General features: G+C 41.7%; 1 protein-coding gene across 2 annotated transcripts in view; it reads left to right on the forward strand.

Moving 5' to 3' along the window:
* magixb (MAGI family member, X-linked b) overlaps window positions 1–16354 on the forward strand; it is a 51594-nt gene that overhangs the window by 7604 nt on the left and 27636 nt on the right. For both annotated transcript variants that reach the window (XM_080898370.1, XM_080898369.1), the window contains exons 2-4: window positions 5963–6252; window positions 8017–8133; window positions 13882–14001. In XM_080898370.1, coding sequence (XP_080754496.1) covers window positions 5973–6252; window positions 8017–8133; window positions 13882–14001 — 517 coding nt within the window. In that variant the 5' untranslated portion in view covers window positions 5963–5972. The remainder of the gene's footprint in view (window positions 1–5962; window positions 6253–8016; window positions 8134–13881; window positions 14002–16354) is intronic.

The following is a 16354-nucleotide window of genomic DNA, read 5'->3' on the forward strand; positions in this document are numbered from 1 at the left end:
GCACATACTAGTTCTGCTGCTTCGTGAAGCAGCAGGACAACAATTAATGACGTGAAGATTTAAAATGAGATGATTAAACTGGGGAGAGCGGCGTTTGATTAGAGCAACAACTAGGAGGCAAAACGCTGATTGCGTTAAAAGTTTCTCATCTTTGGAAGAAGTTGAACAAACTCTGCTTTTGTCAAAGCTGATTATGTCAGAGAGTGATCTACAAGCTGAGAGACGGCTTTGATGGGGATGAGGGCCGGCATCTAGATAGACATCAGGAACATGTGGAGAATCACGAGAGCTGACAGTCGCTGCTTTCCCCATAAAGCTGGACCTCTATTATCGATACAGGCAGACTTTGAGAATAGGTGTTAAGGTGCCAAAACGAAGGTTAAATTCATTGCTAACAGCTGTATGGTCAATAAAACAGTTTTAAGTGCTGCTTTGAATGGAAGTCTGTGCACCTTGGCTTCGCCCTGCTGGATAAATCTGTCACGACAAGATGTTCTTGTTTTGCTGGCCTCACCAGAGACACTTTTTACCGAGCAATTCAATTATTCACCCGTCTTAACTGATGTGTTTTGCTTACACCTGGGGGGGGGGGGGGGGGGGGGGTTTCTTCTTGAAGGTCTTTCAAGACATCGTCCGGTCCAATGTCAAGTGCTATTCCCTCTTGTCCTTGCTTCGTTGCTTCAAGTTGACTTTGAATTATTGAGCTCCGTGGCAAAACTCATCTCTGTAACTTTAATAAATTAACACCCTCGAGATCCAACCTGAAATAACCGCTAAGTTAATTTGTCGTGTAATAAAAATATTCTGATCATGACTATGAACTGCCAGGGGTAAAATGGCCTTTTAGACTAATCACTGTAAAGGATTTTGTTACCTATAAATGCAGCTTTTTGCACTGCTGTTTCAGAAGGTGTTATTATATTGTGTTGAGGCTTAAAGTGCACTTTCACTTTCTTTTATTGGAAAAATAACTATTGTGGTTAATTAGCTAAGAACGACAAATGTTCTGTGGATAATGAGTGCTCATGTAGTTCAGGGCAAAAAGACATTTTCATACAGAAATCTGTGAGGCACAGCTGTTTGTGTTATACACTGACTCGTAGCCTGTAGCACATGCACTGTAGTTTCTGAATAAACAGATATGATGAGGAACAAAATGGGCACTAAGAATAGACTAAATCAAGGAGTTGTGTGTTTTGCCCCTGACAGATCACTGTGGGGGTTGAAATTACACTGAAAGGCAGAGGTTGCAAACTGTAGAGATCCTCACTGGTGCAGAGGAAGTCAGTGAAACAGGATATGTATTGGTCAGCTCTTTTCTGACCTAAAGGTCAGGAATCTCTATAGAGCATTCTTTTTATAGGCTTAGATATCTGTGACCCTGCATATTGTTCAGTCTATGTAATTCATGCTCTCAGAATGGCTTTACTTATAGCAGTGCTAGTGGGGCAATTACTTTGGTCCATATTAAGCTCATAACTGTGTAATGAATTGCTATTAAATTATGTACAGGCAATTACAGCCCCCAGTGGATGAATCCTACTGTCTTCCATGTCACTATTTAATGTGTTTCATAGTGGAAAGATACTATATTGACAAAAGCTTTGGACCACACCTCTTTATCTTTTAATTCAGGTATTTTTAGTTCCATTGTATAAAAATAAAATGTATAAAATCAAGTATAAATCAAAATCAAACACCTAGCCATACAGTCTGCCTTCACAAAAATTTGTCACTGATTATTTTAAAGAATGTCGCCGCTGCAACCAATTTGTGAAATTTCTTCCCTCATAGATAGTCAATGAGTTACTAAGTGGTGTTATTGCAAAGTCGAAGCGTGAGTCTTGAAGTTGCAGAGCTTTGACGTCATAGAATTCCAAACTTCTTCTGACATTAACATCAGCACAAAAACTGCGCACTGGGTGCTTCATAACATAGGTTTCTATGTTCAAGCAGCTCCAGTAGGTGTAACGTGAAGGTAACTTGGTTCATGTTTCCTTATAGTGTACCTCTTGATTGATTTGGCATTAAGTACACAGATTTATGTTTCCACAGGATCAGCTTCATTAGTCTTACAACTTTAGTGATACATGTCTGACATGCCTGTGCAGGTTCTCAGTCATCCAGCTCATGGTAGTCTAAGGAGCTTGGAAAGAAAACGGCTGGACTTCTTTAAGTTTCGTTCAAGCAACTTAATGAAGTCCAGTCACTCTCTTTCCAAGCTCCTTAGACTTTAGTGATTCACTTTTTTATTTGTCGACATCTTAAAACTAATATTTAATAATTTAATATTTCAATTAGTCCTGTGTTTATGGTTTGGGCCCAAATCCTTGCAAAACTGCTGGGATCCCTTTTACTGCTCTTTATTTGATAAGATGGTTGATAAGATCAAGAACAAGGTAGAAACTACAGCTGTTATCTCTCAGCATGTTGCCATGCTTATTGGGAACATGTGGCTGACTTTAGCTTAAAAGACAGTCACATTGCTTCTAGCATAGCTGCATATTTTTAGGTTTGCTTTGAATCAGCATGAGAGGATGATTAAGAGCTCATCATTTTCATCTCATAATCAGTTCAAGCAGTCACGTTTTGCGATTTTGATCAAAGGAAATTTCATATGACACAAAATCTAATTAGTATTTCAGAAAATTCATTCATGTTTTCATGCAATAGGCTAAAGGCAATATCACCTTTTGGGTTATGTTCTCCTTTTGAAGCCTATTTTGTAGCATTATGGCCATTGCCATCTTGGATTTTTGGAACCAAAAATAAATATATGTGAATCAGAAAGTGGAATACTAAGTTACTGGTTAATGCTTGGCAACTGCTATCTGTTAATTAATGCTAAACAGCATACATGTAAACTGCTAGAATTTAACACACTAAAACTGAAGAAACAGCTTCCTGGATGTTGCTGAGGTGGCACTGCAGACTATTTAAAACATGGACAAAGTTGCATTGATAACATCTATTGGTTTGTAAAGTCCTATTTTGCCAGCGCATGCTCATATAGTAGTCACTTGCCAATCAAATCCATCAAAATGAGCATCATAGCGTACTATGCCAAACTCATTAGGAAAGTGATTACTGGGCTGAGGGCAATTTTCCATAGGAGTCTATGCATGCAGACTTCTTTGTGCAACTAGTGGTCATCAGAGATAATCCAGGTTTAAAAGACTTCCACACTGATTTCACACAAGAAATCAGTCATTACAGTTGACATAAAGGTGGAAAATTAGCTATGGAGACTAAATGAAATTTCTGCTGTGTAGTTTGTTTTAACATGGAAGTCCATGTAGATTGGTTCTTTCTTCCTCTTTCAGTTTTTAAAAACGTGCCATTCAAGGAATTGCAATTCATGCCACTCCTGTATTTGCTTAATTTTCAGCTATGTGGAGTAACTGATTTATACAGATATGGTCCGATACAGGTAAGATCATCATATTCAAAATTATATTAAATGCAAACAAATGATTTCTTAGTAATCTATTAAATCTAACATGATAAGATCACTGCGTAGAGTCAGTAGCCCTTGCTCCTCCCCAGCCTTGATGACAATGTGTTTTTAATGAACATGGTAAGATGAGCGTGCAGGGCCAGTTTGTAGTGTCAACACCAACAGCAGGGAGAGAGAGAGAGTGTCAGAGTGTGTGTCTGCAGCAGGACGAGTCAGGCTTCAACAACCTGACAGGCTGTGGCTCATTAAACCCCCATCAGACGCAGGAGGTCAAGACAACAACTACATCTCAGGCAACACACGTTAAGCAGAAACACAATGCGACTGTGTAGTTCCAACAGAATACTGCTTTATACCTATGAGTGGTTTTATTTTAAGCTTTTTAATCTTTACTGTTGAGACGTTCCCAGAAATCTTTAGATAAATCATGAAAAGACCAACGGCTTATAGACTTATTATTCAGGGACGATGCAGATGTTGTGTACAATATGATTAAATGGAAAAAGTTGCTTTTGTTTGTATTCTGGCCTCACGCCACCCTTAATGCACGCTGTATTGCTGTGTTTTCTGTGTGGGCGGATGGCTGGCTGACTTCGGAGAAGCAGGTCGACAGTGTAGCTGCAGAAGGTTTCACAGTGGGGTAGAGAGAGGGACTGGGGGCACTGTTTGGCAAGACTGAAGCGATAAGCATAATTTCAGGCTGAAATATGCCGGCGTAAACAACGCTACTTGTTTGATTGTGTTTAATTCAAGTGTGCTTGAACAACAGTGACAGGCTGTTGTTCTAGAAAGAAATGTGTGTTTTGGGGTTCAACTATTTCTCTAGTTTTGACTCATGTCGCCTGAGCTGAAGTCCTGCAAGGTCAAATAAGTGAGTCCTACGCCAACCCTCAGGCAGGGTGGCGCCTCTCGATCTCCATCTGACCTCTGCTTTTCCCTTTTTCTCTCCTCTCCTGTTACTCACTGAGTGCACTGCAAAAACACAAACAACCCATCTGTATTTCTGGGTTTCATGGTTCTGTTTTTTATAATTCAATCTTATAAAAACACACACACACACCAGGGACCTCCCTTCTTTAACTGAGCAGCAGCAGAGGATGGAAGAGGATCTCTGTCAGATCTGCAAGTCGATTTGCCAGTCAGCTGGAAAGGATTAGAAATATCCTGTCCTTCTCTCACTCTTTGAAGCAGACTTATTAGGTCTGTTGGGTCAGAGGACCCTAGGGCCTCCCTACTAGCTCCGGGTCTGGTGCTGTGCATGTTAACCCTGCCTAGCCAGGGGTCACCACAGCCTTTTAAGAGGATTGCATCTTGGTGAAGTGAAGTGTAATGGCTTATTTCCTGGCCACACTGGAAGGGGAAATCAGTAGTATCCATTTGGGATATTGTATTTAAGCAAAATTGACTTAGTGGAGGTGTTCCAAAGTAAGTAAGAAATATGCTTAATTGTGTTTGATGAGAAGATTGATATCACCATCATGTTGCTATGGTAATTATGAAGCCTGAGCCGGGGGGGTAGGTAGCTTAACTTAGCATAAAGACTGGAAACTGAGGGCAAAAGCCCGCCAAACGCTGCCCAAAGGAAATTAAATCTGCCTGCCTGACTTCTAAAGCTTTTAGTCCACACATTGTGTTTGTCTTTTTGATTGTGATATAGTGCCTTGTGTGGCTCCGTCTTACCGTGTGTTAAGGTGACAATGCTGCTCTGATAATGTCAGAGGAACATTGTCTGTTCTCTGGCAGTGCAGCTGTCACATCAGGGACGACTCAAACAAATCTTCACCGTGCCAGCTACATCCTCCTGCACCCTCCCACCCCACCCCAACACACAGCTGCTCTCCAGGAAATGTGTTTTAACAAAAAAGCAACAACCCCAAACTGTATTTCAGTACAGCTTTGGGTTGTTGTTTCTCTTCTTTACCATAAGCAGCTGCCATTAGTGGACAAAACATCACCCTAGCAGAGCGTAGGAGAATCTATCCATGGGAAAATAAATGGCGTGGTTATTGATGATCTAGAAAACGTATGGATAAAGACAAGTATGTGAAAATGGATTCTCATACCTCCATCAAACTCACACTCGATTTTCCCATGTGACTGTGGCTGTGCACTCATGGCCGTGCTGCTTGTTTACACATAAATAAAACGTCAGCCAAGAGAACAGTGAGCATGAGGGAAAGTTTCTCTCAGTCTTTTGGCTGGACAGTCATTTGGCTGTTGTGTTGTTGTATGTTTGCATAAAACAGACACATTTTCCATGTTGTCTTGTTCTTGACTTTTAAGCTGCCATCCTAACCTGTGACGCTAGAATTATTCATGACTCTCTGATGTGAAACGCAGCAACTCCACAGGCAGTGGGCATCTGCAAACTGACAAAGGTTAAATAACATGAAGTCACAGGTTCTTTCTCTTCCTTGTTATGTAACCGACACTTTTTCCCCTCCTTTTTTTATTTCCTGACGCCTTCTGCTCGCTCTCTAAACACCCGTTTCCTTTTCTCAACAGTTCATTTGCCATGTCTAAGTCGGCGGTGAAGAAGCTGCACTGGCGTTCAAAGGTGCTAGACAGCTTTGTACCTCTACAAGGTTCGTCGGGTGAGCTGGGGATCGCCATCGGGGGAGGAGCAGATTATGGAGAGTTTCCCTTTGTCACGTCAGCCCCGGGTGGTGGCCTCACTGTGGGTGACATCATCCTAGAGATTGGGGGAACACCAGTTTTAGGGATGACATTAGGAGATGTCCGTGGTATCCTCAACTCTTGCCCCCATCCTATCCGCATCAAAACTGTGTCACCAGGTATGACTCAGCACCCAAAACAGCCAACACATTAGTCTGCAACTCATTTAAATAGATGAGCAAATTATGGGCACAAAGGCGATGAAATGTGTGAACACAGGTCTGCTTTGTTTCAGGTAAGGCCCTTCACATATCTTAATTCTTAATCTGAAATTCCCACACTCTTACTGTAGACAGTTTACAGTGACTTATCACTGTTTATCTTGCACGCCATTGCACCCAAACAATCTGCTACACTTGCTTCCAAGCTGTCATCCATGATATTCCTGCACAATAACAGCCTCCCTCCCCCGAGCTCTCACACTCCAAATCGTCGGTCTGTAGTGTTCTGCTCTGCTGATTTGTGCTTGTCAATTATGTCGGGAGGACTGGTTAACATGGGTAGGAGTTCAAAATGTTTGATGACGCATGACAAGAGTGTGGCAATCGAGTTGCCTGTCACTCGCAGTGGGGCCTTGATGTTTAGAACAGGGGGCTGGGGGAACGGATGTCTTTGTCGGCTGCGGACAGAACGATATGTCACCAAAGTGTCACCTGACTGCACCTCCCGATGGCCTTGCTCGCTAGATTGATGGCCGATTTGGCCACAGGGGCGTAAATGGGGACCTTTGCTCCTGGTCGCTCTGCTACCGGTAGATCCATTATCATTTCTGAAGTCTGCCTGGTCCTCTCTGTGCAGCTTGACTGCATGTGGTGTGGACATTGATAGATGATCTGATGCTTTGGGTTTCTGTACCACACCTCCTCTGCTACTCCTACTACTACAACTCCCTCTGCTCCTGCTTCGGAATACTGACATCAGGCTACAGTCCCGAGAGGAAGCAAGCATTAATGCTGCAGAGAGGAAAAAAAGAGCAGTGATGCCACACAAATCAAAAATACCCAAATTTAAAATTTCATTCTCTGGTTTTGATGACAGCAAAGCTCCAGAAAATCTTCTTTGCATTGCTGTTATTCCTGGCTTCAGACATATGCTTAAACATTGTCAGTTCATTCAGTTCAGATTTGAATTTTGCTCTTCAGCGGACTAGAAAATAGCAGCTGTTTCGTAACATCACGAACAAAGCCGCCATTTCTCCCAAAGGGCGGCAGGCTAGATTCATTTCCCTTTACAGACAGCAGCCATATGTGACCAGTCATATGTACATGCTGCCTCCACTAATAAAGTTATATCACTGATCCTTTTTTTTTAAATAGCCCTTTGTAAATTCTGCCTGCTCCTGGGCAGAACCACTGTAACAGCCAGCATGGATAGGGGGTGACAGGAGTGTGGATGGCTCGGCGACAGCCTTCAGGGGAGGCACTGACAGAATGGTCGTCTGTCAGAGTGACAAACAGGAGACACGCTCAGTCCATCCATAACAGCACGCGGCCTGCCATCAAAGGCCGTAAAGCACGTGAGACGATATTAAGAGATCAGAGAGGAAACAAAGCCCCGCTGTGTTGAGCGGCTCTGCCTCCTCTGGTGACAGCCTCTACCGTTGTGTCTGGAACAATTAACCTCAGTAGGCTGTTGTAGGTATATGCACGAGGAACTTGGACAGGCACGTTTAATTCTCAGGAGCTACTATGAAGTGATATAGAGACATCAGCAGGCTGTAAAGTACTGGTGTTAAATCCAGCTTGTCAGGAGTAAAAGTTAGCGCTTTAGATACATTTAAGCATGCATCATCCGACTGTTTATGCTTACTGAGCTGATTTATTTCCTTATCTCTCTCCTTCCTCATCTCTATGCCAAACTTGTTTTATGTGCCCTTCTCTCAGGCCCCACATTGTGTAAGGACCTCAGGTTGTATCTGAGTAAGTGCTTCACACCCGGATCAGTGGACAGCCAACTTCAGCAGGTCATCAGAGAGAACCTCTACCTCCGTGCTGTACCTTGTAAGTCCTCTCCTGGGTTTCACTTCTTATCTTTATATCCAGTATTCCTGTATTTATCTTGCCTTTGTATATCTTATCTTGTCTACTGCAGTTTCATCCTGATGCTACCATGTGGCATGCCCTAATAGCAAATGTATTGTCTCCAGGTGTAATTCAGTTCATTTCAATGAAATTGTACTGAATTGAATGAAAATACTGATTTATAAGGGCATGTCTCTTTTATTAGTTGGTAATATTTTGTTTTTACACCAGTCTCATTGCTCCTGCCATGTAAACACGATGGTGTTAATTAGCATTTGAGCCGGCAGAATTGTTTTGATCACTTTCTTGTGTCAGTGTATATTTGTATGGAGTTATTTTTTTATGAAATATTAAATGTTGGCATATGAGAAATACGTATATTTTAAATCAGCTTTTGGTAAAGCTGACTGAACTGTAACAGCCACCATTTGTATTGTCACAACACTGAGCCTTTTCCTGAGTGGTAGTCTCATATTTACAATCCACATCCATAAGCTGTTTGACCGTTTGTTTGGTGGGATATCTAATTCTATTCATGCTTAACAAGTTTTTTCTTTTGTCCTGGTGTTTGCATCATGTCCTGAAAATCAAGCCTGTGGTCTGCAAACGCCGTTTCATTTTGATGCCTATGACTAAAATCAAGCACAATGGCAGCCAAAGGCAGCTAGTTGTAGTGCATCTGTTGCTATCTTAATCCTCTGTAATATGACGTCACTGGAAACAGCCAGAGGATATAACAGCTGAGTAGAGTTTTATCAGAGAAGCTTTGTGTTTTGTTGTATTTTCCTGGCTTTCTTTAATAATATCTGTTGTTGTTGTTGTTGTTGTTGTTGCTGGGGGGCTTTTTTTCCCTTATTTTCTTCAGGTGGTAGTGTTAAATATACAACCCACCTCGTGTGTCAGTATTGTTAACCTTGTCGTGGCAGTGTGGAGTTTTGTTGCTAATCTCTCCTTTAGTCCATGAAGTAGGTCATGTGGGACAATCTGCCCCCGCACCACATGACGCACTCGCTGACAGAACAAGGAGCGGTTGAGAAGTGTGTAAAAGAGTTTAAACTGCATCTCTCAGTATACCGCATGCATATTGTCATTACAGTGTAATTGCAATTTTAGCCACACTCCCTCATTACGTAGCCATGCATCTACACAAGCAACTGCTCAGGGACTGAATCGACCAAATTAACATTAAGTCTTTCAGTTGTTTTGTAATGAGAATGGTATCAATAAGGGGGGGATCTTTACACAATAAATGGTTGTTAAATGATTTCACACGTTAGTTTGAGAAAACAGAGGATTCATATATGTATACCTATACATCCATATTGATTAGATATTGATTTATCACTTGAAACAGTGCAGAGGATCCAAACTTGGCAAACTACCTCCCATCCCTAGGTGCTTTATTTTAGTAAGAGTGACAATAAAGCAGACTCAGCCCCTGCAAGTGCAATCCCCTGACCTGCTGAAGATGACACCACAAAGATGCTGTTCATCTCATGCTTATAGCAGCACAAGCATCTCCGAACCGATCACATTTCAAATTTGATCACTTGTAGATACGTAGAAGCTGAATTTTCTTCCTTTTTGTTGTTTTTGTACAAGTAGGCAGCTGTGTTTAACAGGAACTTAAAGCTGAAGAGTTTTCATCAGTGGCTCATTGTGGCCCCCTTCAGGATCATGTGCGTGCTCCTACTGCTCCCTCCAACACCTCGTTGAATTCTCTAATACAATGAGTAATTAGCCTCAGTTCAGGTTTTAAAAACGTGTTTGCCATAGGGAAGCAAAGATGGTACGAGAAGACCTCAGTTTTGATTCGCTTTTTTATGTGTAGATAGTTCTTCCCTGGAAACTGTGCTCAGTACCAATGAGCTATTTCAGTCCTTAAACCCTTTTGATGAGACAATGTTCTCTGATATTCAAGCTGGCACTGATGTAAGAAATAACATTACAAAGGCTCAGTCAAGTGAATTGCAGAACTAAGTAAATGCAGGCTACTGTATCAATAATTCTGAGGTGGAATTAAATTAAAAGCAAATGTCTATCAGTGCCAAAGTGGAGGAGGGGACGGCTGCGGTCTAATAGCCCTGTGTGTGCTGAGAGGATGATCGCTGTGTAGCTTTGGAGAACATGTACATGCTCAATAAACAATCCTGCACCCTGTGTTCTGTTCTTTTATACAGATTGTTCTTTTTTGTCTTTTCATTCCCGTTATTTTGTTCTGTATTCAAGCTTTGCAGAATTTACATGACCCTCTTCAACTTTCCCATCCATAGTTCTATAATCGCATTTGCACATGTGCCCTTGGATGATTCAGAACCAATGTCACGGTATCAAGGCTGGCTGTTTCTCTTTCTCCTCCATAAAAGACTTTTATAATTGTCTTCTGAGTGAGTCGGAGATAAGAAACATCATCATTTAGTTATTCTAATATGCTTGCTCCAGCATGTCACCCAGACTCTCTGTGCCCTTTTCAACTGCAGGATTTATTGTTGGCTATTTGTGTGCAGTGATCTTGACAGACAGCTCTCTCTGGGTGTTGATACAGAGTTCTGTGTAATTACCTCTTCAATCCCTCCCTCGCCCCGTCCCCCGAGGATCAGAGCGCCGCTTATACGGGGACAGGCGGGAAAGAAGATGTCAATAATCCATCCTGTCTCCCCGCTGACATGTCATATATGTCTCCGAGGAGGGTGCATAGATAATGAATCTGTGACTCTCACCATATCAGCTGGAGTGATGCTGTGTGTCCTGAGGGGAGGAGAAGAATCATAGACATGTCAGATGCCATCATGAGATTTGCAATCAAATCTTTAATTAGTAAAAGAAACTGCTATTTTTTTTTTTTTTTTTTTAAAGAAAAGCATCTAAGAATAGGGTTTTTGTTTTTTTTTCTGTTGCCATTTTTGGAAACCGGAGGTGCAAGACCCACCCTGATCTGATACAGATAATGCATCACATCAGCCCTTCTCATCTACTTTAAACGTGGTCAACAGTTTCCTAATAAGCTGGGACTGGAGCGTCAGACATCACTGGAGAAAATGTCCATCTCAAGCCATCCTAGACAGTAAGCCACATACTGGAAAACTCAACATGTGGAAGTATAACACAAAAAAAGAGGTTAGCCCAACAGGCATGAAACCAAACCGATATAGAAATGCATAAGTGATTTGAGCATATACTGTTCATTAAAGGGGACCTATTGTGCCAATTTCCAACTCCATCTTGTAATTTTTGCACTACATGACAGTAGCTTTGCATGGCTCACAGTTAGAAATAATCCTTATATTTATCTTATACTTGCCTTTGCTCATCCTCAGTTAGAAACAAGCTGTTCTAGCTAGTCTGCTTGTAAACCAGCTTCTAGGAAAGATGGAAAAAGAAAAGATGTAGGGGAATGTAAAAAAAAAAAAAAAAAATCCAAATCACAGTGATGCTGATTCACACTGGACTAATATTATCTTGGAACCTCAGTGGCTGACAAAGTATAGTAGGTAATTTGTGGCTGAAATTTGACTTTTGACTCTGGGTAATTCTGGTCCTTTGTGATTGTGGCTTCAGAAGAGAAGATCAGTAACACAGATTTATCACGTCTGTGGGGCAGTTTAAAAATAAATCCTGTTTAAAAGTTTTTTTTGTTTTTTTTGTGGGCAAACCTCCTGATTTGTTTTTGTCTCTCTCCGGCTTAACCTGAGCTCACATCCTACCAAGCTAACTCTTAAGTTGACTTATGACTTACGCTGAGTTTAATAATAACTATAGCAGTGAGGTAGGTGATGTTTTCAGTACGAGCTACAATGACTGTCTGACTGTTGACTGTTTGCCAGTAGCCTTTATGCTACAGTTGACCTGTTCTGCATATTATTGTTTTTGTACTATATTACAGCAGCTTTGCATGCACAGTTAAAAAAAAAAATCAGTTTTCATGTGATACTGTGCTTTGGTTCAGCCTCTCATTTCATCCCTTGTCTTGATTAGCTCCCCTGCCTTTAAGCCCCCCTCCCTTTAAGGCAGGCTTTCTTCTGATTGGTTGCCCCTGGAAACAGAAGATGGATGGGTGGGGCTGATGTTTTAATGTCTGATGATCAAATTAAAATTATTAACCTTGAATATGTCTAAAGCCAAGTGCTTAGAGCGGTCTGAAACCCAGGATTTCTTATACATACTTGGAACTCATAATTTTTTAACATTTTCCATGTTTGGTATGAGAGCCTGCCAGTGTAACAGTAGTTATGTGACAGTAAATGATGAGGAGCATCATAGGTTACTTTTAGATACATTTTATGCTTCAGAAAGAGCAGGTCAGGCTGATGGAGATTCCTCATGCTCTCTAATGTGTGGTGCCTCTGTGACTACATGGGTGAATTGGCTGCAGAGTGTGTGAGGGCTCATTGTGGGGCTTTGTGTGCACTTGTGTGCATAAAGTCCTGTATGTGTCATTGTGGCTGCGAGAGCTGCTCCCAGGACAGCAGTGCATTAATCATGGGTTTTATAGGGTAGCTGGGTATGACTCCCTCCTGCTGGATCCACAGACATCATATGTGGTCCTCTAGGAGAAGGACAGAGATTTGTCCTTAGTTTGGCTTTGGGGGATTTTTTTGTTTGGGTTTTTCTTTTTTCTTTTTTGTCTTGGGAAATGAATTAATTGTTTCAAGGTCAGTATGGGTGCCACAGTGTTCAATTTGCAAATTAAAATTACACCACTGGATTTGCGAAAGATAATTTTGTGGTGTGTGGTGTGATATTTTTCACACCACATGTCTGTACTTGTGTTTAATTGGTTGGAGATTTGGCATTGGGGTTAAAATACAGCACGCACAGAGCGTTACCTGAGTGATCCCACAACGACACAGGATGCTTTTACTGCCATGGCTTGGACTCACCGTTCTCTTCCAGGCCAAGGTCAATGTGAATCAATTATGATGACAGACCATTGATCATCTGAGTGCTCCATCTTCACAATGGTGATAGAGCGGCTTTAAGACTTTCTCAGTGCCTCATTAATGTTTAATTCGGTTCTTATTGATCTGTTTATAATAAAGAGGCCTTGGTAAATGCCTTTTGTCATCATTGTGCTTTTCATGCCGAAGGGTAAATTTTGGTTTGTGGAGGCTTCACCTTGGGCTGCTTTTACAACAACATGGAAATCCTTTTATTAAAGAAAAAAACAAAACAAAAGAATAGCCGACTTGGTTATTTCTCTGCCAAGGAGAGAGCCAGCGTACAGGTTGGGGCTTAGAGTTGTTTGTGTATTTGTTTCCTAACAAGAGAAATCCACCCTGCCAAATTTCACGAAACTTAGTGGTGAATTAGAAGCGGTGTTACATTTTGCTGCAGAGCTGCATCAGTGCAAATTTGCATTGATTTGCAATCAGCAAACGTCCGTCTGGTTGTAATTATCAATGCATGTTGTAGTTTCTCTCCATTTCTACTTTTTAGACAATTTTTGACACTGCTCTGAATTAACCAGTAAAATTAATCTTGTATAGAGCGATAGGGTTGTTTCATATTTCATCTATTTTGTCAAACTTATGTACTTATGTAATCCTAAGCTATTTATAACCTGCTGATTTGCAACTTTTTTTCAACACTGAACTCAGATTGATGACCCCTGATGAGAGGAAAGGGTCTTGATTAACTGATACATCATCCATGTCAGAACTGATGGTGTATTGAGCCCTGTGATGCTGATGTATGACATAATAATTTGGGTTTTTTCTTCTCTCCTAGGTACAACCAGACAGCCCAGAGAGGGGGAAATCTCAGGGGTAGACTACAACTTTGTCTCTATTGAGGAGTTTTTCTCTTTGGACGAATCAGGAGCGCTGCTCGAGAGTGGAAAGTTCAAAGGTAAACACTTCAGCTAACTGCCTGTGCATTCACAGACTGCAAGATGGTGTTTCATTATGCAGGGTACATTACATTCTGGTTAAAAAGTGAGAGATGAAAAGCTTTCTTTACAGCATCTCTGGATTCTGATCGGACAACCCAACATACATCAGACAATGAGAAATAACCCCTTGATGAACACAATTTACATATAGATATCGATATACATATATAAATAGCATAAATTGGTGTTTATATGTCAGAGGATTGCTGGTTAGATTATTATTCCTGAAAAGATAAAATTTCTACTTTTCACTTTTGAATGAACTTAAAAATTTAAAGCAAAGTCCAACCAGATTCAGCTCAGAAAGCAGCGGTGTGTTGTTATTGTTACCCTAGAGGTTTTGTCCTTTTTTTAGCCTTTTAAGGTTAGCCTTCTTAGACTGAGATTTCTATCAGCAATGGGGGACATTTAAAAGTTGATGTGTACAGTAAACCAACGCACATGGATCAGTATTTAACGTTTGACCGTCATTATCCACTGGAGCAAAAACTAGGTGTGATTAGGACACTTCAACACACAGCGAACACCATCCCCACAGAAAAAATGGCCAGAGAAGCAGAAGAACATCATATCAAGAAGGCCCTCTTGTAAGTGTGGTTATCCCAGGTGGACTTTTGTCAAAGCCCCAGGTGATCTAAGAGAGAAGATCAACTGCTGCCTAAGCGAAAACCCTTAGTGATGCTTTATGTGTCAGGAGCATCGGGACATGCTCTCTAAACACTGCATCTCTGTGGCTTTCAGACCCCAAAAAACACTGGGCCAAAAATTGGTCCACTCCAAGAGCCCGGTCCCCCAGCACAAAGAGAGTAATATAGTGTATGCTTGTTCCCTCCTGGAGAACACGGCGGGTCTGGGCCCAGCGCTGGAAAAATAGCTGCAGGGCAGGATGGCTGCTGTGTTTGCTTGGGATTACTCCTCACCCCCTACCCACCCCAGTTGCTTGTCACGTGCTTCATAATATTGTGCTGTGGACATTTATGTGCTTCTGTGCAGAGGAGTTTTTCTGTATTATCCTTTTGTGTTACACATTTCGATGTTTTTTTCCCCCTTGCTACCTAGCCTGACCTGTAGGTACACTGACGGCGATCATGGCTCAAGAGTTGGCAGTTCGTCTTGCAATCGGAAGGTTGCCGGTTCGAGCCCCGGCTCGGACAGTCTCGGTCGTTGTGTCCTTGGGCAAGATATTTCATCTACCGCCTACTGGTGTTGGCCAGAGGGGCCGATGGCGCAATATGGCAGCCTTGCTTCTGTCAGTCTGCCCCAGGGCAGCTGTGGCTACAACTGTAGCTTGCCTCCACCAGTGTGTGAATGTGAGAGTGAATGAATAGTGGAATTGTAAAGCGCTTTGAGGGTCTCGAAAAGCGCTATATAAATGCAATCTGTTATTATTATTATTATTACCTATCTTCTGATCATTGGTCAATGGTCATGACAATCTCCATATAAATGATCCAGAAACTGACCTCACAGCCCATTGTTTGCCAGTGATGCTAGTTTTAGTCATTGTGCAAATGTACTGTTTATAAGGTTGCTAAGACTGAAGAAGTCAACTGGATGAATGACGAAATGTTTCACCAACTGAAAACTTTACGTCCAGATTAACAGAATCAACTTTTTGGGACATGGTATACATTCACTGGCTGCTTTCTTGTATACACCTGTTCAACTGCTCATTGATGCAAATGTCTAATCAGCCAATTAGACTGCAGCAACACTTCCAGTGCATTTAGTCATGTAGACATAATCAAGATGACCTGCTGAATTTCAAACTGAGCATCAGAATGGGGGAGAAAGGGGATTTTTGTGACTTTGAACGTGGCATGGTTGTTGATGGCAGACACACCAGTCTGCTCAAAAGCTGCTGATCAGCTGGGATTTTCCCATATGTCCTTCTCTAGGGTTTACAGAGAGTGGTCTGAAAAACAGAAAATATCCAGTGAATGGCAGTTCTCTGGGGCAAAATGCCTCGATGAGGAGAAACAGTTTCAGCTGACTGCTGACTATTTCCATCCCTTTACAACTACAGTGTACTCATCTTCTGATGGCTACTTCCAGCTTGATAACACCATGTTACAAAGCTCCCATCATCTCAAACTGGTTTTTGGCCTCAACAGTCACCAGATCTCAGTCCAGTAGAGCAACTGTGGGATGTGGTGGAGTGGGATATCGTGGATGTGCAGCCAGTAAATCTGCAGGAACTGTGGGATACTATAATGCCAATATGGACCTAAATTGCTCCTTGAATCTATGATATGAAGAATTAAAGTGATTCCTGTACAGGGGTCTTTGCTCAGTCTTTTTGTAAGGGTG

Source organism: Rhamphochromis sp. 'chilingali' (assembly GCF_963969265.1).
Source record: "Rhamphochromis sp. 'chilingali' genome assembly, chromosome: 12".
NCBI lineage: Eukaryota > Metazoa > Chordata > Actinopteri > Cichliformes > Cichlidae > Rhamphochromis > Rhamphochromis sp. 'chilingali'.